The 22,510-nt window shown below is 58.3% G+C and overlaps 1 protein-coding gene across 2 annotated transcripts; it reads right to left on the reverse strand.

The window, feature by feature from the left end:
- Positions 1-1,144: 1,144 nt before the first annotated feature.
- TTLL12 (tubulin tyrosine ligase like 12) lies at positions 1,145-20,935 on the reverse strand. Of its 2 annotated transcripts, none has more exons than XM_032140172.2 (14): positions 20,694-20,935; positions 16,728-16,897; positions 14,506-14,704; positions 13,605-13,764; positions 13,383-13,516; positions 9,790-9,866; positions 7,986-8,102; positions 7,696-7,890; positions 7,202-7,313; positions 5,873-6,024; positions 5,290-5,371; positions 2,960-3,028; positions 1,914-2,052; positions 1,145-1,305 (listed from the first exon to the last, which is right to left on the reverse strand). In XM_032140172.2, exons 1-14 carry the CDS (start codon positions 20,868-20,870, stop codon positions 1,154-1,156), a joined length of 1,935 nt encoding a protein of 644 aa, XP_031996063.1. In that variant the 5' UTR covers positions 20,871-20,935; the 3' UTR covers positions 1,145-1,153. The 2 variants fall into 2 exon arrangements, with proteins under 2 accessions (XP_031996063.1, XP_031996064.1); XM_032140173.2 differs by lacking the exon at positions 20,694-20,935 and adding an exon at positions 19,476-20,656.
- Between the last annotated feature and the right edge of the window lie 1,575 nt (positions 20,936-22,510).

A 22,510-nucleotide genomic window follows, 5' to 3' on the forward strand; every position in this document is an offset into this window, starting at 1 on the left:
TAATTTCAAAGAGGAGACACCTCCACACCTCGCCCTGCCCTCCCGTGCACTGGAAGGCTCTGGAAGTAGCTCCCACCTGCCTGGGCAGTTAGGCCCACCCACTGCCCGTGAGCTGGGCCCAGGCACACTGCAGCCACACAAAAACGCTGGCAGCTGACTCCTAATTTCAGAAACACAATTAGAAAAGAACTGGAATTTTACACTTTTCTCCCATACATTAAAAAATAAGAAAAAACCAACATTTTGACTATGGACCCTGGTAGGTGGCATCTGACTTTAACCTGAAGTTCTGATTGGAATCCTTTTCTGTCTGGCGCTCTGCAGCCCACAATCAGCCCCAAGCGCCCCTTGCCGAAGGATCCTGGTCCATCTCAGACCAGGGCGGGACCCCGTGGAGTGCCCGGCGAGCAGGGCAACCACTGGGAAGACAGATACTGATTTCCCTGTTGGGGTCTGTGACCCTCAGCAAACGGAAAAGGAAACGGTAACAAGACGGTGGCCTCCTGCCAGGACCTCAGCAGGAGGTTTGCTGGTGAAGGTTCTGGGTGAGCTGGAATGGGTGATAAGGCGGGCTTGCTGGGTGGTGGCCTCAGGCTGTTCCTGGGCCCCTGTCGCATAGAGCCCTGTGGGTGCAGTGTGGGGCCCCACAGCCGTCCCGGGGTCGTCCTGATGCATAAGAGCAGAGACCCCGGAAGAGAAACCCGCCTGCCCTGTGTGACACAGGGCTCCCAAACGCTTCCCGGTGGAACCCTGCTCCCAAGGACACCTTGTCTCACTCCACGGAACCCTTCCCCCCGCAACCCCTGGAAACACAGCAGCCAGGAACAAATTCTCCATGCCAGGAACGAAGCCCTTGGCTAAACTGGAGACTCATCAGTGCACGGATGGTCGTGAGGGGTGAGGGGTGAGGGCAGGGCCTGGGGCGGTGGTCGGCCCTGGGGACACCATCACTGTCCTGCTCTGACCCACGGGTGAGAGGAGGATGCTGTGCTCCCAGAGTGTGGGGCCAGGAGGATGGCTCGGGAGGACAGAGGCCTGGGGCTGAGGCTATGCCCAGGGCCGGTGTGGGGAGGGACACGGCCTTTGCAGAAGCAGCTCAGAGAACTGAGGTTGGAATCCTGCCCCAAGCACAGGTTTTGGGGACAGCGAGTGCCTAAACAAGGCAGGTAACGTGGCAGCCGCCGGGCTGGTCCAGAAACAAGGTGCTGAAGACGTCATTGAAGAAGGTGGGGTGGTACCTGCAGGCTCGCTCACAGTCGGGGTTGAAGTTCACCTCCAGGATCTGCGGCTGCATCACCCGCTTTCCTGACGGCAAAGAGCACAGCAGAGTGTGAAGGCTCGTTGGCCTCCACTCTGCAGGACAGTGGCCTGGGGATCCAGCAAAGGCTGGGAGGCCATGAACCTGGGCCCTGATTCCCAGGGGATGAGCAGGACAAGGCTGGGCCTAGAACTTGGGTCTCTTGACTTTGTTGGGGAGGCCTGGCCTGACATCTGCTTCTCTAGGAGAGGCCAGGGCTGCCTCCAGCCCTAGGGATGACAGCGTGGCCCTTTAAGCTTGGATGTTCAGTTTAGTCAAAAAAAAGTAAACATGCAGCAGCGGTGGTGTGTGTGGGGTTCTGGCACAGGGAAGGCCTGCCAGGGTGGTGTGGGTTGGGGTCAGGGTGCCTTTCACACGGGTCTCCTGTCCTGAGAGTTCTCCCCCGATTCAGAGGCCCAACCCGCAGCCCTTCCCCTCCAGACTCCGCACCGCAGGCACTTCCTGTGGGCCAAGCCAGGGTTTTCCCCAACCCAGATTCCTGGCTGATTCAAGCCAGAGGCCAGCCTGGGGCAGCTGCCTGCCTTCTCCAGGCTGTGGCTGGCTGGTAGAGGGGGCGCCTGCTGGTTTGGATCAGGAGATGGGGAGCCCCTCTTACCATCTGGGCCGTTGTCCCACTTCAGCATGAGGTCGATGGCATACATGGCCCGGGATGAGGGGTAGTCACAGAGGCCCAGGGGTGGTGGCTTGGCACAGGCCACCTGGAACAGCTCTGCGAAGGCCCGGAAGATCTCAGCCTGGGGACCAAGGAGGCTGAGTTACGAGGCCTGCTCAGAACAGCCTCTCAATAGGGGGTTTGCTGCCCCTGCCCAAGCCCCATGCCCCACATGGCCCAAGTCACCCCCTCCCACATCTTCACGTCTCTAGACCTCACCATGGCCACATGCGCCCAGCACCTGCCCTCTTACTCCTGACGCCCACCTTCTGCAAATCTGCCCATCTCCTGCCGCAGACCCCCTGTTGCTCCCCACTGCCCCAGGGAGCTCAACACAGCACCCAGAATGCCGCTGCTGGACATGGTGGCCCAGCCAACGTCTCCATATGACTGGGATTCCGGGGTCAGGCAATGCCGCCACCCTCTGGCTGTCCCAGGGGTACCCCACATGCCCCTCCAGCTCCCTCCCTCTCAGGAGCACCCACAAACGCCCAGGGTGGAAGGGAGGGGCGTCCACACTGTGGTTTTTTTTTTTTTTTTTTGAGATGGAGTCTTGCTCTATCGCCCAGGCTGGAATGCAGTGGCGTGATCTCGGCTCACTGCAAGCTCTGCCTCCCGGGTTCACGCCATTCTCCTGCCTCAGCCTCCCGAGTGGCTGGGACTACAGGCGCCCGCCACCACGCCTGGCTAATTGTTTTGTATTTTTTTAGTAGAGACGGGGTTTCACCATGTTAGCCAGGATGGTCTCGATCTCCTGACCTTGTGATCTGCCCGCCTCGGCCTCCCAAAGTGCTGGGATTACAGGCGTGAGCCACCGCGCCCGGCCTAAGCCCATGCTGTCTTGCCAGCCTCTGGGGAGAATGACCAACTGCAGGGGACAAAGGTCCCTCCCAGCCCATGCCAGCCGAGAGGGAAGGGAGCATCTCCTGCAGGCCCCCAGCCCGGGACCCGCCCCACCGGCCTGCGATGGTGTGCAGGACAGGACTTACCTGGACATCCGTCCAGGGAAATTCTGGGTATTGCTTCTCAAACTCGGGGATGAACTCTTCACAGTGCACCTGCAACAGACACAGGGCCCATCACACTCTGTACAGGCCTCTGCTGGGCCAGGAGCGGGCAGCCTGCTACTGCCTGGACCAGGAGCTTCTGACACTGGGTGGGGGTTCCAGGAGCAGGCAGCCAGACCCGGCCCCTCAGGGTCCAAACAGGAGGCAGGAGATGGAGTCTGGGCTCCAGGTCTTACTGTGTGACTCTGGACCAATGGATTAACTTCTCTGAGCCTGTTTCCTCCTCTGTGAAATGGGAAAATGTACCCTGCCCAGTAAACTGACTTTGCCAGGCGGCTGTGAGGCTCACATGAGACAATGAATATCAAGGGCTCCAGAAACTGCAGGGTCTGAGCTGGCGCCATCCTCACACTCAGCCCAGTACAGTGTGAAGGAGGCAGGGCTCAAGACCCTGCCACGGGGCCTGCCTATGCCCTGGCTCAGCACCAGCTCAGAGTGCTTGAGGGATGCAAGATCTTTTTGGCCTCAAGACTTTACTCAAAACACACCTGAGGAAGGTGGCAGTTGGCTCAGGTTTCTCCCAGAAGAGGACAAGCCAGGAAAGGCCCCTATGGAATCCGCCATCCATGCCATGCTGGACGCACCTCCCCAGGCACAGGGCTCCAGGAGAGGACTCTCGGGATGACCCACACAGTACAGAAGGGAGGGGCTCAGAACCTGAGGGCGACTTCCACCAATGTCCTGGGGCCCTGCTGGGGGCTGTGGGTCCTAGGGAGTAGGCTTCAACACAGGCAAGGATAAGAGGGACAGAAGCAACAGGACCACTCGGCCCCTGTGGAGAGTGTGTGCTGGTACAGTCACCAGAGCATGGCAGGGCCCTTTCTCCAAGTCCTCCTAGAGGACTCCTTGGACACGGGCATGGCCAGGTGCCTCCACGCGTGTTCACGCGCCATGATTTATCATTAGTGAAGACCTCAGATAACCAACTGCAGCCACACTTAGCGACAACCCTGAACCTCAAAACCTCAAAACATGCCACTCAGCCAACAAAGCAAGCTGCAGAAGGATCCGTTCAGTAAGATGATATTTACATAAAAACCTAAGTAGGAGGCCAGGCGTGGTGGCTCACGCCTATAATCCCAGCACTTTAGGAGGCTGAGGCAGGCAGATCACTTGAGTCCAGGAGTTTCAGACAAGCCTGGGCAACATGGCGAAACCCGGTCTCTACTAAAAATACAAAAAAATTAGCCGGGCATGGAGGCACGTGCCCGTAGCCCCAGCTACTTTAGGGGGCTGAGGCAGAAGGATGGCTTGGGCCCAGGAGATTGCGGTTGCAGTGAGCCGAGATCATGCCTCTGCACTCCAGCCTGGGTGACAGTGTGAGGCATTGTCTCTCGAAAAAACAAAACAAAACAAAAAACCTAAGTAAGCAAAACAGCAGCTTGAATGGTCAGGAATACACTCCTGCTTAAAATAATCAAGACATGCCTGGGAATGACAGCCACACATTCAGGGGTCAGGGAGCGTTGGGGCTGGCTGCATGGGGAGTCTGCGGCACCTGCAAGGCTGGCGACAGGCAGGGTGGGGTAGGTGTTCTGTGCATCTGAAACAGTCATCAACCAGCCAGGTCACAGAGGCCTTCCAGGACTTCCTTTCTTTCTTCCTGTACCCAGTTCCCGCTTCTGTGCATGCTGTGCCTACCTGTCCGTGTGCACTGGCTGGCCAGCTCTGGTTTCTCGCCCCGACCTTGGAAGGGCCTTTGTCCAGATGCCCCTGAGCTCCAGGTGCTCAGATGGTGCAGCTGCCATTCACTGAGTGCCCACTGCACGGGGCACTGCTCAGCACTGTGCACCAGGGAGGACAGGGGGTCCTAGACCCGGGCAGGGTCACGGGCCAGCAGCCAGCCGGACCAGGTGGGGCCTCTCCGCACCCATCTCTGGGCCTCCCCACCCCCGCCTGCCCTGGCGCTCACAGGGTGGTCTGCTTTTCCGGTTGAAGTGGTGGTGAGGAGTAAGCCCCGGCTGGGAACACACTGTTTCAACCTGCTGCTGGACCCATCCCCCTGTGTCTGCATTATCTCAAACACAGCGAGTGGCCCTCTGTGCCGTGGGGAGGCCTACCTGAGACAACACAGAACCCAGCCCGGCTCATCATGGCAGTGCTAACAATCGCCTTCCATAGCAGGAACTCAGGAGGCGGCTCCTGGGACTGGCCCGTGTGCCAGTACTCCTAGGAGGCAGTGTGGGTGGGCTGGGGTCTGGGTGTGCCCTGGCCTCTGTGTGAACCTGCTCTGCACCTCCCTCAGGCCCTACCTGCTTCAGCACCACATCCGGGTCGTAGTTCATAACCGTGAAGTGCTTCTCATAGTCATCCAGGTCGTTGAGTGCAAAGGCCCTGGAAGACAAGTGTGCAGACACACGTGGGTTCTTGAGCCAGCCTTGTCCCTGCGAGGGAGGCGCCACCCACTCAGCCTTCACAGCTAGGGGTTCAGGGCTCGGGGCAGGACCACCTGCTGCTCAGGCGGGAGCCTGTTCCCTTGTCTGTGTGGGTTGGGGGAGCCCCACAGCCCCACCACGCTGGGGTGGAGGTGAGTGAGGTGCTAGGTGTGAAGTCTCTGCAGGTCCATAAAAACGGCACCTGGTTCTCACGTTGGTGCCCATTTTACAAAGAGTGTTCACATCCATTACTGTGGGCAACGCCAGAACTCTGAGGTGGGCAGGGCAAGTCACTGCCAATTAACACCAAGGGAGACGGGCTCCAAGGGCCGCTCGCTGGGTGAGTGATGGAGGGTGCCTTCCAACACTTTCTGATTCCAAAAAGGGCCCATCACCCACCCGCTACCTCCACCCGGTCACCCAGCTCCCTGACCCTGGACCCGGCCGGCCCTCCACTTACCGGTTGGAGAACCGCAGCCAGAACACATCATACACGAACAACCGTAGGGGCCTCACTGACCGCAGCAGCACGATGTAGCGGATGTCGAACTTGACCTTTCCGACGTCTTCTCGAAGGAACAACACGGGACTTTCGATGTACTTGGACACAACCTGGAGGACACAGGCGCGAGCTCACTGGTGGCCCTCGTCTCTCCTCTGCTGGGCCAGGACAGAGCCCCCTGGGGCTCCCGAGCATACAAAGCCATGCAGGGGGCACAGACATGGCTGCACTTTACTCCTCCTTCTGCCTTTTCAAACCTGCCTAAGTTGCCGCAAAGTCTTTTTTTTTTTTTTTTTTTTTTTTTGAGACAGAGTTTTGTTCTGTTGCCCAAGCTGGAGTGCGGTGGCACAATCTTGGCTCACTGCAATCTCTGCCTCCCAGGTTCAAGCGATTCTCCTGCCTCAGCCTCCCGAGTAGCTGGGATTACAGGTGCCTGCCACCACCCCCAGCTAATTTCTGTTTTTGTAGTAGCGAAGGGGTTTCTCCATGTTGGCCAGGCTGGTTTCGAACTCCTGACCTCAGGTGATCCGCCCACCTTGGCCTCCCAAAGTGTTGGGATTACAGGTGTGAGCCACCGCACCCTGAAGCAAAGTCTTTATATCCATTTTTAATTGAAATGGAATATAAATTCTCACCCATAATTCTATCCACCCCCATCCCACGGCCTGAAGTCTCCACGGTAATCGTCCTCATGATGCATTTCCCGCCAGTCTCTGACTATGTATACAGCCCAGGCAGATCCTGTGTCCTGCAATCCCAATACTGCCTCGGGATGTCCCCTCACTACGAATCTTTACCACGGCTCTGAGAGGCTCCTTGTCCAGACTCAGCCACCTCACCCTGCTGGGCAGCCATACCTGGCACACTATGTGGTAGAGACTTTGCGATTAGATGCACCCAGGGCAGTTCTTTTTTTGAAGACTGGGTCTTGCTCTGTCGCCCAGGGTGGAGCGTGGTGATGCGATCACAGCTCACTGCAGCCTCCACCTCTTGGGCTCAAGTGATCCTCCTGCCTTAGCCTCCTGAGAAGCTGGGACTACAGGTGTGTGCCAACACGCCCGGATAATTTTTAAAGTTTTTCCCTTGTAGAAACGAGGTCTCCCTATGTTGCTCAGGCTGGTTCCAAACTTCTGGGCTCAGGTGATCCTCCTCCGCTTCCCAAAGTGCTGAGATTACAGGTGTGAGCCACCCTGCCCAGCCTGGACCTGTCCATAAGGACCATGACACTCGGTCCCCTCTGCCCCACCTCTCACTGTCCAGCCAGGGCCCCTGGGCTGCGGGGCCCACCTTGGGGGTGCTCTCTCGGTGCCGGATGATGCTGTGCAGGCTCTTGGTGACGTGGGTGTCCAGGCTGCGTGCCAGGTTCCAGGGCTTGCAGATCCAGTGGTTGTCCTCGCCCCTGGGTAGCAGAAGGGCTGTCTGCGTGGTGCCTGGGGCCTGTGTTCCCAGATGGTGCCACCCCAGGACCCAGAGGCAGAAGAGGGCAGCCCACTTCTCCCTGGGAGCTGAGGGGGCACCAGGGAGGAGCTGTCAGAGGCAGGGGCATGGGAAACGAGGGGTTTGCCAGAGGCCAGGGCGCTGCGCTGCAGTGGAGAGGACAGCCCTAGCAAAAGCCTGGAGAGGTCCTGCGGTCCACGAAGCCGGCCGTGACGTTCGGGGCCCCCAGCTCGGCTCCTGCGTCACGGTTTCCACAGTGGGTGCTCATGGAGGAGCAGGCGGACACAGAGGCTGGGCCGGGGGAAAGCGCCATGGAGCATGCCGATGCCGTGTCTGGGACTTACCACCTTTCCCGCTGCTGGAAGTAGCTGACAAACTGGGGCAGCTCGGTGCGCAGGTTGAAGGTTCGGGGCAGCCAGGGTGGGCCCTCGGGGCCCCCCGCCCGGCGCGCGATGGAGGCCAGGCAGTCCTTGACGGTCAGCAGGTTCTCGCAGGGGAACTGGTTCAGCAGCACGCCAGGCCTCTCCTGGCTGAGTTTCCTGCAGGGCGGAGGCAGGTGCGCCAGCTCAAGGGGAGGCCGGCGGTGCCTAGAGGCCCTGACTGGGAGGGCCCCTGTGGCCAGAGGTGCCCTCACCTGTAGTCCTTGAAGTGTGAGAAGTTGAAGAGGATGTCGGCGTCCGCCTCACTCTGGGTGAGGGTGAAGCGTGGGTGGGTGAGGCTGCTGGCCACCTGCTGCACGTCCGTGTAGACCCTGTGGGGAGAGCCCGAGCTGGGTGATCCTGGCTCCCAAGTGTCCAAGCGGGACTCCAGCACTAGCCCTGGCTCAGGGACTCCCCTCCCTGTTTTGAAGCTAATGAGGCAGAGGCAAGTCCTGGGTTCGAGTCATGATGTTGGACAGCTCGGTTTCGGACCCCGCTCCCTCCGATCTGCCAAGGGAGGGGCGCAACCCGTACCCTTGTGACCCCTGGTTCCCCATCTGCAGGACTGGACCACACCGTTCACTTCACATTTGTCATTAAAATTAAATGGCATAATTTGGGTGTTTATTATGTGCTAGTTCTTTCCTCTTGCATGGAAAACAAGAGGATGAAGCCGGGGCCACCAATCTCATATAGACACACCGAGTGCCTCCGTGAGGCCTCTGCCCCAGAGGAGGTGGAGGGACCTTAGGCCCTGGCCAGGTCACCACCAGACTCACGTCTCAGCAAGAGCCCCTGGGCTGCCCAGCTGGGGCAGAGGCCAGCAGGGAGGAAAGCCCTCAGGCCCGGTCGAGGGGCAGAGTGGAGCAGGCTGCCTGTTCCTGGCTGGACCAGGTTTGGGCAGCCAAGGGGAGTGGCTGGGAGCCTCAGGGAGGGGCTCCTGTGAGGGCTGAGGTGGAATCTGCTCTGCATCTCTGGGTCCTCACCTGTGCCTGCTTCTGCAAGGTGTCCCGCCTGGACCTGCCGGCCTGGCTTTCCTTAACTCACCAGCCACACCTGCAGCCTCCTGGGAGGGGCCCCTACTGGCAGCCTGGGTGCCTGTTGTGGGTGCCCAGCATGTTCCCGGCCAGCAAAGGCTCCCTGCTTTGGGGAGGGCTGGCACGCACAGGCCTGGCTGGTGTCGGTTTCCAGGACTGGATGAACATGGTATCCAGGTAGGCGGAGCAGCCCCATGACATGCAAGGTTGGTAACGTGACCCCTTGGTGCCCAGAGGACAGGGGTGGGATGGGGACTGGCGGTGGCTGATGCTTCTGCCCAGGGGGCCCTTTACCCACTGCCAGCATTTCCATGGCCTATTCCTATTTTTAACTTTCAAGGATGACTTTATTATTATTTTTTTAAGGAGTCTTGCTCTGTAGCCCAGGCTGGAGTGCAATGGCCCAATCTCAGTTCACTGCAGCCTCTGCCTCCCAGGTTTTAAGCGATTCTTCCTCCTTGGCCTCCCGAGTAGCTGTGATTACAGGTGCCCGCCACCGTGCCCTACTAAATTTTTTTTTTTTTTTTTTGTATTTTTAGTAGAGACGGAGTTTCACCATGCTGGCCAGGCTGGTGTTGAACTCCTGACCTCAGGTGATCCGTCTGGCTCGGCCTCCCAAAGCGCTGGGATTACAGGCATGAGCCACTATGCCTGGCCTCATAGGTGAGGTGTGAAACCTGGGAGGTGGAGGTTGCAGTGAGCTGAGATCATGCCACTGCATTCCAGCCTGGGTGACAGAGGGAGACTCCATCTCAAAAAAAAAAAAAATCTCCAGAAAGCCCTGCTCACTCTCTTTCTGCGGCTTTTGCTCTGGGGTCCCAAGAACTCCACTCCCTGCACTTGTCACTGCTGTGCCCAGACAGGACATGGGTGACTTGCTGCGCGCCATGTGCCAAGCACTGCTCTGGGGCTGTGGGAACCACGAAACGTGGGAGGCGGAGAATGGGGACAAGTCCCAGCCCAAGCAGTGGGGGCTACGCACTTGAAGATGTGGTCGTGGGGGTGCACCACAGGGTTGATGTCAAGTGGCAGCTTCTCCTTGTTTTCCTCCAGAATGGCCTAGGAGGAAACACACCGGAGGTAGAGATGAGGTCAAGGAAGGGAGGGAAAGGCCGGGTGTGGTGGCTCATGTCCATAATCCCAGCACTTTGAGAGGGTGGGGCAAGTGGATCACATGATGTCAGGAGTTCGAGACCAGCCTGGCCAACATGGCAAAACCCCCACTCTACTAAGAATATAAAAATTAGCCGGGCATGGTGGCACATGCCTGTAATTCCAGCTACTTGGGAGGCTGAGGCAGGAGAATCGCTTCAACCCGGGAGGCGGAGGTTGCAGTGAGCCAAGATTGTGCCACTGCACTCCAGCCTGGGAGACAGTGTGAGATTACATCTCAAAAAAAAAAAAAAAAAAAAAAAAAAGGAAGAGAGGGAGGGGACACAAGCCTCACCACCTGGTGTCAGGTTCTATGGCCTCACGGGGCACATGGCTGCTCCTCCCTCCCAACACCCCAAAGCCTCTAACCACTCCCTCACCCCAGGATTCTGGGGTTCCAGACCCCTCGGATGCTGAACAGTCCTAGTTTGGTGTCAAAAGAACAAGGTAAACGTTGTTGCACATCTTCTCAGTACTACCTCGAAATCACAGGGGGCGAGAAGGTGCCAAGCCCCTCCTGGGCAGAGCTGCTTTATCCTAGGAGCCAGGAGGGCTGTCGGGAGCTTCAGCAGTGTCATGATTTAAAACACGCCCACGTGGCTGCACACGGTGGCTCAAGCCAGTAATCCCTGCACTTTGGGAAGCTGAGGTGGAGAAGTACCTGAGCCCAGGTGTGTAGGACCAGCCTGGGAAACACAGTGAGACCCCGTGTCTACAGAAAAATTAAATAATTAGCGGGGCTTGGTGGCAGTTGCCTGGAATCCCAGCTACTCGGGAGGCTGAGGCAGGAGGACTGCCTGAGCCCAGGAAGTGGAGGTGGCAGTTAGCTAGGATCATGCCACTGTACTCTAGCCTGGACAAAAGCAAGACCCTATCTTTTTTTTATTTTTTTTGAGAAGGAGTCTCGCTCTTTCACCCAGGCTGGAGTGCAGTGGCGCGATCTCGGCTCACTGCAGGCTCCGTCCCCCGGGGTTCACGCCATTCTCCTGCCTCAGCCTCCCGCGTAGCTGGGACTACAGGAGCCCACCACCTCGCCCGGCTAATTTTTTGTATTTTTAGTAGAGACGGGGTTTCACCGTGTTAGCCAGGATGGTCTCGATCTCCTGACCTCGTGATCCGCCCGCCTCGGCCTCCCAAAGTGCTGGGATTACAGGCGTGAGCCACCATGCCCGGCCGACCCTATCTTTTTTAAAAAATTAAAAAAAAAAAAGATTAAAACATGCCTACAAACTCTTTAACACTCTCTTCCAAAGGCAGAGCCGCATCCATCTCTGAGGGTGGGATGGGCCTAATGAGTTGCTTCTAATGAGCAGGAAAAAAGGTGGAAGGGACAGGGTTGCTTCTGCAACAAGGCCATGAAGCTTGAGGCTTCCTCTTTTCTCTCTCCCTTGGATCACTTGCTCTGGGAGAAATCAGGTGTCACATCCTGAGGACACCTGAGCACTCTTACGGAGAGGCCCACAAGGCAGGGAGCCCAGGCCTGCTGCCAACAGCCAGCACCAACACAGCAGGCATGCACATATGCCATGCAGAAGCGGGTCCGCAGCCCGACGGGCGGCCTGTGTACCTCGAGGGAGACTTGAGGCCAGAGGCACCCCGCTGAGCCACTCCTGAACTCCTGTCCCACAGAAATCGTGTGAGATAATAAATGTTTACTGTATTAAGGTGCTAAGTTTTGGAGTTACTTGTTACCCAGCCATAGCTAATCGACACAGGCAACCCTGGGCCCAGAGCAGACCTGATTGTGAAGGGTCAAATGGGAAAAAACAAGGATGCCTGGCCTTGTATCTCCTCCTCTTCCTCGTCAGCCCAGAGCTTCCCAAGGAAAAACACGAACTTTAGTTCATGTTCCATTAACAAACAACCCCGAGACCAGGAAGTGTTTGTCCCTCCAGTTGCATCCACGAAGGCATTCACTTTTTCAGACAACCGTGTACTAAGCACCTTCCTGGTGCAGGGGCTCCGGGAGGCTTGTAAGCACCCTTTGAACCAATAAGACTGACCCCTTTGTTTTTGGCATGGTTGGTTCAATCACCACTGACTTAGATCAAAAGTGAAAGGAGGCCCCCCCACAGCCCACCCCTGCAATCAGCAGCGCCCACACAAACACACCACCACTCCATGCGCCCACTCTCTTTTTTTTTTTTTGAGACAGAGTCTCGCTCTGTTCCTCAGGCTGGAGTGCAGCGGCGCGATCTCAGCTGACTGCAAGCTCTGCCTCCCAGGTTCACACCATGCTCCTGCCTCAGCCTCCTGAGTAGCTGGGACAACAGGTGCCCGCCACCACGCCCGGCTAATTTTTTGTATTTTTAGTAGAGATGGGGTTTCACCCTGTTGGCCAGGATGGTCTCGATCTCCTGACCTCGTGATCTGCCCGTCTCAGCCTCCTAAAGTGCTGGGATTACAGGCGTGAGCCACGACGCCCAGTCTCCACGCACCCACTCTCACGTGAGTCAACTCGTCTAACCCTTCTCACAACCCTCCGAGGCACTTAGTGCCTGGTGTGCAAAAAGGACGACTTTAGTCGCCGTGGGGCAAGCCTGCAGCCTCAGCTGGACTCCAGCTCTTCCACCTGCTGTGTGACCCTTGGCAAATGACTTAGCCTCTCTGTGTCTCAATGTCCTCATCCTCAGTAAAATGAAGATAAAAACAGAACTGTAAAACTGTAAGGAACTGAGTGGCACACGCCCACAAAGTACTAAGCACAGGCTCCCTTGTAGGCTGGTTCCAGCCTACAGAAGCAGCAGCAGATGGGAGAGGAGGGGAAGGAGGAGACGGGTCAGGGTAGGAACCTCCTACCCAGCCCTGACTGGTTCTGGAGGTGGCTACGTTCCCATAGGCTCCTCTTCCACCCCCAGCACCGGGGCCTCGCTAATTCTGGCTCCCTAACCTGCCAGCCTCCTTGTATGGGGCCTGGATGAGCTCTTACCTCCAGCCAGGCACTTCTGAGTGGGCCAGCTGGGTCCCTCAGGGCCCTGACCGAGACTGAAAACACCTTTGTTATCAGTAACAGTGACCATGACGGTAACCTGCAGGCCTGCTGAGTAAGGGAGGCACGCCATGTGTGAACACAGGGTGTTTCCGTGCCTCGGTGAGATGAGGACAAGGGGCTGAGTGGGGTTCACGGCCAAGACCAACTGCACAGCCCCCTCCTTCCCGAGGGAGCAGCCTGGACCCCCTGAGGACGGACGCCAGCACCAGGCACCCTGGGATCTGGAGCCCCAACCGTGCAGCCACAGGCAGCTTGTGTTCACTCTCTGAGAGATGAGGGCATCTCTCAGAGGCTCCCAAAACTCTATGCCTCCCACGGTAACTGGCTCAGGGCCTGGCATCCGGCTGGGGTTTGATAATATTTGGTGTCTGCACAGAGAACATTCTGGAAGCTACCAAGCAGACAGGCCCAGAGGTGGAGGAGGGCCGCACCTGGTAGTGCTCGGCAGGCGGCTCGGGTGTGCAGGAGCTGAGGTCCAGCATGTCGGTGGGGGCCCAGGGCAGCAGCATGCACTTCCGGATCAGGGGGTCCGTCTCTCCGTAGGCAAAGTCTCGGGTCACCTCCTCTGTGCCAAGACATGTGTGCCCATCAGAGGGGGTGACGTGACACTGGACTGAGGCCCCTCCTCCAGGGCAGGCAGGTGCTGGACTTACCGCCAGTGTCCAGGTCCCTCAGGGGCCACAGCAGCGTGTAGGCCACCTGCTGGGGCATGTAGAAGAAGGGTGCCGTGGCAAAGCTGGGCACATCCGCGTGCTGGATCCGCGAACCGAACTCATCCATGATATACCACACCGGCATCTTCTCCTCGGCTGTCTGCAGACAGAGCACATATGGCACCCCTCGCTCATCCATGCACCCACGGGAACTCCTTTCCAGAACCCAGACCTCGACCACCAGCCCACAGCCACTTCTCTGATCTTGGAGGCCCTCTCACATGTATCCCAGGACCTTTAGCCAAGCTAGGGGCTCTGGGACAGCAGTCCTGCCTTTGCAGACCAGGACACAGGCCTGGGTAACACAGTGTGAACACTCGTGGTAAAAGGGCGTTTGGTAACAAGGCACACAGCCCAGCACCCGTAGGGGTGTATCTGGGTTTGTGGGTAATTGGGGGGTGGGGGGAATAGTCTTTGAGCTCAGGGAAGGCTCCCTGGAGGAGGTGGTATCTAAGCTAAAATCATGAGAAACAAGCAGGTGTCTTTTCCCAAACTAAGAGTGGTGAGGGGCTGGAGCATGGGGTGACTCCCCGGAGAGGCCAGCAGGGGTGGGTGAGGAACGGTTGAGGGCTTTTAAGAGAGTGACAGAATCAGAGGGGCCAGGAAAGAGGCGGCTGTGTCATCTGGGCCGTTTCAGTTTAGGAGTCTGAGAGGGCTGCGTCCTGTGGGCTCAGAGGTCAGCTGGGTCCGAGTCCCCAGGATAGCACTCTCCTTAGGAAGCCACAGGAGAAAGTGAGTTGCTTGCTCTGGCTGGCCCCTCACCCAGCCTGATGGCACAGGGCAGCTGAGGTCTGTGCCCATGCCTGTCCTCCCCGTCCCCGGGGCCCAGCTACCCACTCACCCCATGGGCCAGCTGGTAGGTCTGGTTGAACTTCCACATCTCCTCCAGCACCAGGGCCACAGCCTCCGCACTGGGCAGCTCACCGTGGAACTCAATGCCCATCAGGTTGGCCATGCGGTGCAGCAGCCCGGGCACCTGCTGCAGCTGCTGGCGCGCGTGCTCCACGCGGCACGTCCAGGCGTGGTCAATTAGGAAGATGCTGTGAGCACAGGCCACAGTGTGAGGCTGCCGGGCAGGCATGGGGCAAAGGGAAGTGGGGGGAGGAAGAGGCCCAGGGCTGTGCTGGGACCAGGGCCCAGCGTCCCGAGATTTGGCCTACTGGGTGCCATAGTTATGTCCAGTTTTGGACTCCAGTGGGCCTGGGCCAGGTACTGGCGCTGCTGCTCACTCCCTGTGTGATGCTGGGCGAGCGCCTCCTCCTCTTCAAGCTTCTCAAACAGGGCAGAAGGGGTCTCTACCGCCTGTCACCTGGCTGTCATAAGCAGCAAATGACACCAGATATGCGGTACACCTACTGTCCACCAAGCACTTGTAATAAACACACCCGCAGTCACTAGCACGAAGTCCTCAACTGGACCTTGGGCCACTGCAGGGCAGGCCCATGCTGCCTGTCTTGCTGCCTGAAGGCCTGGCATACCACAGCTGCTCAACAAAAGCAAAGGCCCTACACGCCGGAGGCCAACGCACACAGGTGGCATGGGGGCTACCACACAGGCCTCACCCACGCAGCCAGGTCTTCTGGAAGCACCAAGGCCTTTTTGTGGGAGAGGCTTCCAGTCCCCGCACACAGGACCCCTGCAGCTGAGCTGCTACAGAGGCATGCTGGGGCTGTGGCACAGGATGAACTGTCCCTACCCTGTAGGACGCAGGGCTGACCATAACCCTCCCAGAGCTCTGCCGGATTAGGATGCACCACACACACAGGTTCCTAACAGACAAAGCAGCCTCCAGCTTGCCCCCGTCTCTGTTCCCCTTTTAAAATGAAAGGGACAGCCAGTGTTCCAGTTCTTAGGCTGGGGGGCAAGTTCAGGAGTATTTATCTTATCGTGCTTATATGACTTTTGCTGGCCCATCCTAAAATAAGTGGGTTTACTCTTGCACTTGTGCTAGAGTGCGTGACCACGTGATGCAGGGCAGAGCCAGGCCTTCGGGGTGACCCTGGACAAGTGCAACAAGGGGTGCTGTACAAAGATAGCTATGGGGATGACGATGGAGAGCTTGTTGGGGCCTGGCAATCAGGGGAGACTCAGGGGGATGAAGGTCTGGAAGCAGAAAGGCCCAGAAGCAGGTGGAGTTGAAATGAACACTCAGGCTCCAAATCCAAGACTCTGGATCCCTAGCCTCCCCCACACCCAAAACACGCCTGGCAGCGGGGTATGTGGTTGTAGGCCGGAGAGACACAATGAGCTGGGAGCTCCCAGGGCAGCCACCGCATTGAATTCACCTGTTCCTGGGCCTGAGCGGCACAGGAGAACTCAGTTCACTGAACCTGAAGGGGAGGGTGAGCCTGAGCACGCAGGGGCGGGGGTGCTGGGCTGTCCGTATTTCCAGGGTGGTTTGCTACTGCCCACTCCCAGCTGGAGGAGGAGGCGGGAGAAGCTCTGCAGAAGAGACCAGAGCCCTGCCCAAAGAGCTGTGCGTGGACACGGGGGCCCAGCAAGTTTTCTCCGAGGGTCCACAAAACCTTTGGCAGAGGGGCCTGCAGGCCTGTCCTAGGGATAGCCACTCTTGGTCCCTGGGGGCAGGAAGCCTGAGGTACAGCCTCAGCTCTGCCCTAACTACCCCGTGGCCCTTGGCAAGGCCAGGCCTGCTCTGGGTCTCAGGTCCTCAGGTGTTCCAGGGCCCACCCCAGATTCCAATTCAGCAGGACCAGGGAGGGGCTGTGACCGGGGAGGAGTGGGGCTGACCTGCACCCTTAAGCTGGAGGGTGACCTCGAGCAAAACTGGAACTCCTAATCCCCTGTAGCAGGACCACTGTGACAATGAGACCGCTGGGAGAGGCTCTCAGGCCGAGGTCCATCTGGTCACCCCAGGAATGCTGTGTTGCCATGGACAGTACTCTGAAGCCCTGATGGACACACCGCTGGCCACATGTGCTTGCCACAAAGCTGTCCTGAGGAAGATGTCCAGCGGCGGTGCAGGGCCCAGGAGAATCTGCATTACTGCATCTCCCACCTTTCACCAAGTGAAGGTTGTGGTGGTGTCTCTGGCCAGGCTCCTACCTGCTGGGGTCGGCTGCCTGGAGCCCGCTCTCCCTGGTCACGATGACCTTGTAGCACAGCTCGCTCCCCGGGTTGGGCAGCTTCTTCCGCACCTCCCGGGCTGCCTCGTCCTCCTCCTCTTCCACTTCTTCCACTTGCATGATCCCAAACACTTCCCCAGCGTCGAAAACCTGGGGCCAGAGCTCCCGTCAGCAGGGGTGTGGGCAGGACACCCCACCCCAATGCCTTCACCACAGCCAGGACTTCCACTCCAGAAAGCCACCCAAGGTGCCACACCCAGGCCTCAAGGACAAACTTGTCTCCTTCAGAGGTGTGGGACCTGTTTAATGCAACTACACACAGTCTTACGGGCGGGGAGATTGAAGCTCCTGGAGATTTCAGGCCCAGAACAGGGACCTAATGTACCCCACCGTCACCTGAGCTGTCATCCAGAGCCTCTTGTCCCACGGGATGCTGTGCATGGAGATGGGACCTCGAGGACTCGCTGGAGGTATCTGTGGTCCACCCCCCTCACATTAGAGGGAAAGAGAGGCCCCAAAGGCAGACAGGGTGGCTCCAATTACACTGGAGGTTAATGGAAGAGTCAGGATCTTGGTGGCTGGGGGCACACCCCAATGCCCCCTCACCAGAAGAACCCTTCAACACCAGGACAGCTGAGTCAACTCACAGAGAAGCCTTCTCCAGCCCAGCCCCACCCAATCCAGGCCAACAGGAAGCAAGGCCCCAGATCAAGGTGGGACGGGAAGATAAGGGCCTTGGTCCTGCCTTGTGTGGCTAGTCAAGCAGACAAGTGACCTCTTCTAGTGTGCGTGGAGCAGCGGGGTCCCTGGCACAGCCACACTCACGCCCTGTCTGCCACAAGCCGGCAAGGGGGGCTTCTGGGCAGATTCTGGAGCCAGGCTGTGTGGGTTCAAATCTTGGTTTCACCACTTCCTAGACAAGTGACCTTGAACAAGTTACTGAACTATCCCGTGCGTGTTTCCTCATCCACACAATGGGAATAACATAACCTTCCTCTGAGGGCTACTGGGAGGATTAGATGATTCATACCCAGAACTCAGAGTGGGGCCCGGCCACAGCAAATGCTCTATAAGCACGCGGTGCCACAGCAAATGCTCTGTCGCGGTGCCATTGTTACACTTCTCCACAACAAATGTTAATGATAAGCACGTGGTGCCATGGTTGCACTCCTGAGACTGTTTCTTCTCTTGTGAGAGGGGGTGTCATCCACCTTTCAGGACACTGACGGAATGAAATCAAACAGTGTGCATAAAGTCCTGGCGCACAGTGGAGGCTCAACGAAGGCCAGTGCCCCCCTAAAACCTATTTCCCACTACTCGATTAAAAACGGCAGTTGGAAACTAGCTAACTACTCAGGTGCAGGCAGCTTTTGTACACTGGGCAGGACTTGCCCTTTGGTGGCATGAGGATGAATCACTCATGGTCTCGCTCAGGGAGCTCACGGCTGAGTAAGGTCTAGGCCACCTGAGAGTATCAGGTAAATTGCTCTGGGGCCTGGAGGGCCTGGGAAAACTTTATGGATGAGGAACCGTAACCAGAGGCCAGCTTTGAAGGAGATTTAAACATGAGGCTACGGGGTGAGGATGGAAAGGAACTCCAGGCAGAGGAAAGAGTAAGAGCGAAGGCCTGGAGGCAGATAGCCCAGCGTGGAGCAAACCAGGGGTCACGTGAGAGACAAGGCACCTGAGACAAGGGGTGTCCAGTTCTCCTTTAGCCCTCAAGGTGGGTCTGGGGAGGCTACTGCCTTCTCCAGTTTAGGGCTGGAGGGAGGCTCAGAGGGCTGGAATCCAGACATCAGGCTTCCACCCCAGTACTCCAAATCAAATCCCTAGGGGACAGTATGAGTCTGAGTGACAGAGAGCCTGCCACAAGCCTGGCTTGGCTTCAACCCAGCTGTGAAATGGGATGCTGGGTTTCTCCTTCACCACAACCCCTTCATGGCAGGACTGGAAGAACTCCCCAGGAGATAAGCGGAATGGTTTTGCAACTGGGAAGCTTGTGCAGACAGAAGAGTAGACATTTTAAAAACATCTCTTCGGCCCGGCGCGGTGGCTCACGTCTGTAATTCCAACACTTTGGTAGGCCTAGGCGGGCGGATCACGAGGTCAGGAGTTCAAGACCAGCCTGACCAACATGGCGAAGCCCCATCTCTACTAAAAATACAAAAATTAGCTGGGTGTGGTGGTGCACGCCTGTAATCCCAGCTACTCAGGAGGCTGAGGCAGGAGAATCATTTGAACCCGGGAGGGGAGATTGCAGTGAGCCAAGATCATGCCAACTGCACTCCAGCCTGGGTGACAGAGCGAGACTCCGTCTCAATTTAAAAAAGAAAGAAAAAAAAAATATATATCTTCAAGTTTCCCCATCCTTTCCAGGGCAGCCGGCCTAAGGTGAGGGAGAGGGCTGATGGCCAGGGGTGGAAGGGCCCATAGCGCTGGCAGGTGCTGCTGCTGTTGGCGGCCTCCCCCACACGTGGGCCAGCAGCAGCAGGAGGCTTCACTCGGCAAGAGCTGCAAGTTTGTGAATGGTAAAGCAGTGACTCAGCTCTGCCCTTAATGGCTGGGGAGGGTCACGGAAAAACACTGGCTGCCCCTTAGTAGGGCAACACCAGGCAGGGCGGCCTGGGCAGGGGACGTGACGCGGTGGCGACCACCCTTTGTGTGCCGGGCATATTTCTCATGCCACGTCCCATCCCTCCAATACTGTGGGAGCCAGGTGGTGTCTCACCATCCCCTTCCCGGTCGGAGAACAGGACTCAGATGGGCGAGTGACTGCCCGACGGAGGGCGAGTGACTGCCCGACGGAGGGCGTGCTGCCGTGGAGGCTGGCTGGGCAGGAGCTGGTCATTCCCACTGTGCTCCTTCCACGCAGCACATGGGAACCTTTCTGTCCTCATGAACAAACCAAGGACCCTTCCACCCAGCACAGGCCTGGGACCAGAGTGGTCCTCGGAAAGCATATGGCAGAATTGAGGGGCAGAGGAAACTCTGTTACACTGTAACATAAGGAGGTGTCACTCACTGCACGATTCCAGCAGGAAGGTTCCTAGTCCAACCAGGATTACACAGAGAAAAACTGGCTCAGAGACCGTAGGGTCTGGCCAGCAGCCAGGCCCAGGGACTCCTAGTTCCCGGCCCGGGTCCCTGTTCTTGGCTCTGGGGTTCCACTTCATCACCTGCACCACTAGCCTCATCTCAGTCTGGGAGGCAGCACCTGGAGGAGATGTCGGGTCCCAGCTAAAGACAAGACACCCCGCCAGCCCGGGAAGGTGCTGTGGCCTCAGCCCCTGGGCACACAATAAAAATCCAGGGCTCATCCCCAGCCAGGACAGTGGGAACGCTTTGGAGTGGAGGAGGCAGGTGAGCAGGATGGGCCGTCCTCACAAAAAAGGAGAGAACCTAGAGGCTTCTCAACCCTTTCCATTTTTCTTTAGATTTCTCCTCCACCTCTCACAGCCTGTTTTCTTTAACCTGCAAGATGAGGGGACCCCGAGGCTCAAATCAAATGAAAAAACACTGAATTCTGTGAACCCAACAGTTACAGCTACACAAATTCACGGGGTTCCCGTTGTCCCTGTGAGGCAGCGGCTGAAAGAATCCCTCTGAAGGGACTCTCGGAGCCGCAGTATTCTCATCTGTGAAGTGGGGGTGATGAATTTCACTCCTCGCAGGGCTGTGTGAGGCTTGGGTGTGTGGAGGACCTAAAGTTCCCACCGCAGCCCTCAGCCGGCCTCCAGCCCGGGCAGATCAGGGCCGCAGGTACCCCGGTCTCCTGCTGTCACTCTTCGGCCCCCAACTCCACGCCGCGCCAGAACTGCCCAGGACGCGCTCGGGGTGGCTCAGCGCGGCTCCCGCCGCCCAGGAGCGCTCTTTCCTATCCCGCGCCGCGGGCTCCCGCCGCGCTCCCACCCCGGCCGCCGCACGTGCCCGCCGCCCTTCCCCGCACCTCGTGCTCCAGCTTGTGCAGGAGGCGGCCCCAGTAACGTTCGGGGACCCCCGAAGCGCGCAGCGCCGGGCCGTGCAGCGCCGCGAACTCGGCCAAGGCCTGCGCGTCCTCCTCCGGCGTCTGGCCCGGGCTGCTACGCTCCGCAGGCGGGCGCTCGGAACCCCGCTCGGCCTCCATGGCGCCTGCACCCGCGCCGACTCCAGCGCCGCCGCCCGCCGGCCCCGCCCTCCTGCCTCCGCCCCGCCCTCCCCCCAGCTCCCCCCCCGCCCCGCCCCCCCCCCCAGCTCACCCCCCGCCCCGCCCTCCCCCCGCCCCGCCCTCCCCCAGCCCCCACCCCCCCCTCCCCAGCCCCCAGCCCCGCCCTCCTCCCAGCCCTCCGCCCCCCCCGCCCTCCTTCTAGCCCCCCTGCCCCCCGGCCCCCGCCCTCCTCCCTCCTCCTAGTCCCCCGCACCCCGCCACCTCCTGGCCCCTCCGACCCCCCCCCGCCCCGCCCTCCTCTCGGCCCCTCCCACCCCGTCCCGCCCCCAGCCCGCCTCCAGCCCAGTTTGCCGCGGCCCCCGGGCGGGCCCTGCGCGTCGGCGGGGTGAGTGCGAGAGCGCGAGAGCTTGCCAGGAGGGGGCGCGCGCCTGCGGCCGCGCCTGTGGTTTGGCTGCCGCCGTGTGCGCACGCGCACCTCTTGGTGGCGGAGCTTTTCTCGCTCAGCCCGCGGCGACCCCGGGGAATGCCGGGAGGGCGGGGTGCCTACGTACGGCGCTGTCAGGACCGGAAGAGGCTCCACCTACGGCCCGGAAGGCGAGGCGGCGCTGCTGTTCCTGCACCGGGCACACAGCGCTCACAGGCCCCCTGCCTCGGGGGAGTAAGGAACTCTTGATTCTTGTGAGTGCGTCACCAGATTTGGATGCTGCAAAATCGTGGCCCTTCTCAATTACTTATATTTGGACTCGGAATGTCGGTTGATCCAATTAAGACCAAGTGTACCGGTCAGAAGAGTTTACTCCTGCAGGTCGGGATGTTTCGAAGTGCAGTTGAGCTGGGCGTGGTGGCCGCGTCTGTAGTCCCAGTTACTCGGGAGGCTGAAGCGGGAGGATAGCTTGAGCCCAAGAATTCAAGTCTAGCCTCGGCAACATAGCTAGACTCCCTCTTTAAAAGAAAAAAAACAGTTCAGTTATAGAATTTCAAAAGGCATTCTCTTTTGAACTCTGAGTTTTATTGCTCCGTAGGGATACATTTTAATGTCTTCCTGTTTGCAATTTTGTAAGAATTGTAATTTGCTAAAAAACAAAGGCTGAAAATTTTTTGGAGCTTCAGATGCTATTTTGATAACATTTTTGAACTGAGTTTGAATAAAATGCACCAGTTCAGGGACTTGTTCAATTCCATTGTAGGAAGCAGGTGGGTCTGCAAAGGCTCAAATTTCCAAACTCAAGTTGGCGAGGGCTGCAGAGAAAAACATTTTATTTATTTATTTATTTAGAGATGGAGTTTTGCTCTTTTTGCCCAGGCTGGAGTGCAATGGTGCAGTCTCGGTTCACTGCAACCTCTGCCTCCCGGGTTCAAGTGATTCTCCTGCCTCAGCCTCCCAAGTAGCTGGGGCTACAGGTGTGTGCCACCACGCCTGGCTAATTTTTTGTATTCAGTAGAGACGGGGTTTCACCATGTTAGTCAGGCTGGTCTCAAACTCCTGACCTCAGGTGATCCACACACCTCCCAAAGTGCTGGGATGACAGGCATGTGCCATCACGCCTGGCCTTTTTTTTTTTGAAATGGAGTCTTGCTCTGTCGCCTATGCTGGAACTCCACCTCCCAGGTTCAAGCAA

This window comes from Hylobates moloch, unplaced genomic scaffold (genome assembly GCF_009828535.3).
Source record: "Hylobates moloch isolate HMO894 unplaced genomic scaffold, HMol_V3 SCAFFOLD_19, whole genome shotgun sequence".
Lineage (NCBI taxonomy): Eukaryota > Metazoa > Chordata > Mammalia > Primates > Hylobatidae > Hylobates > Hylobates moloch.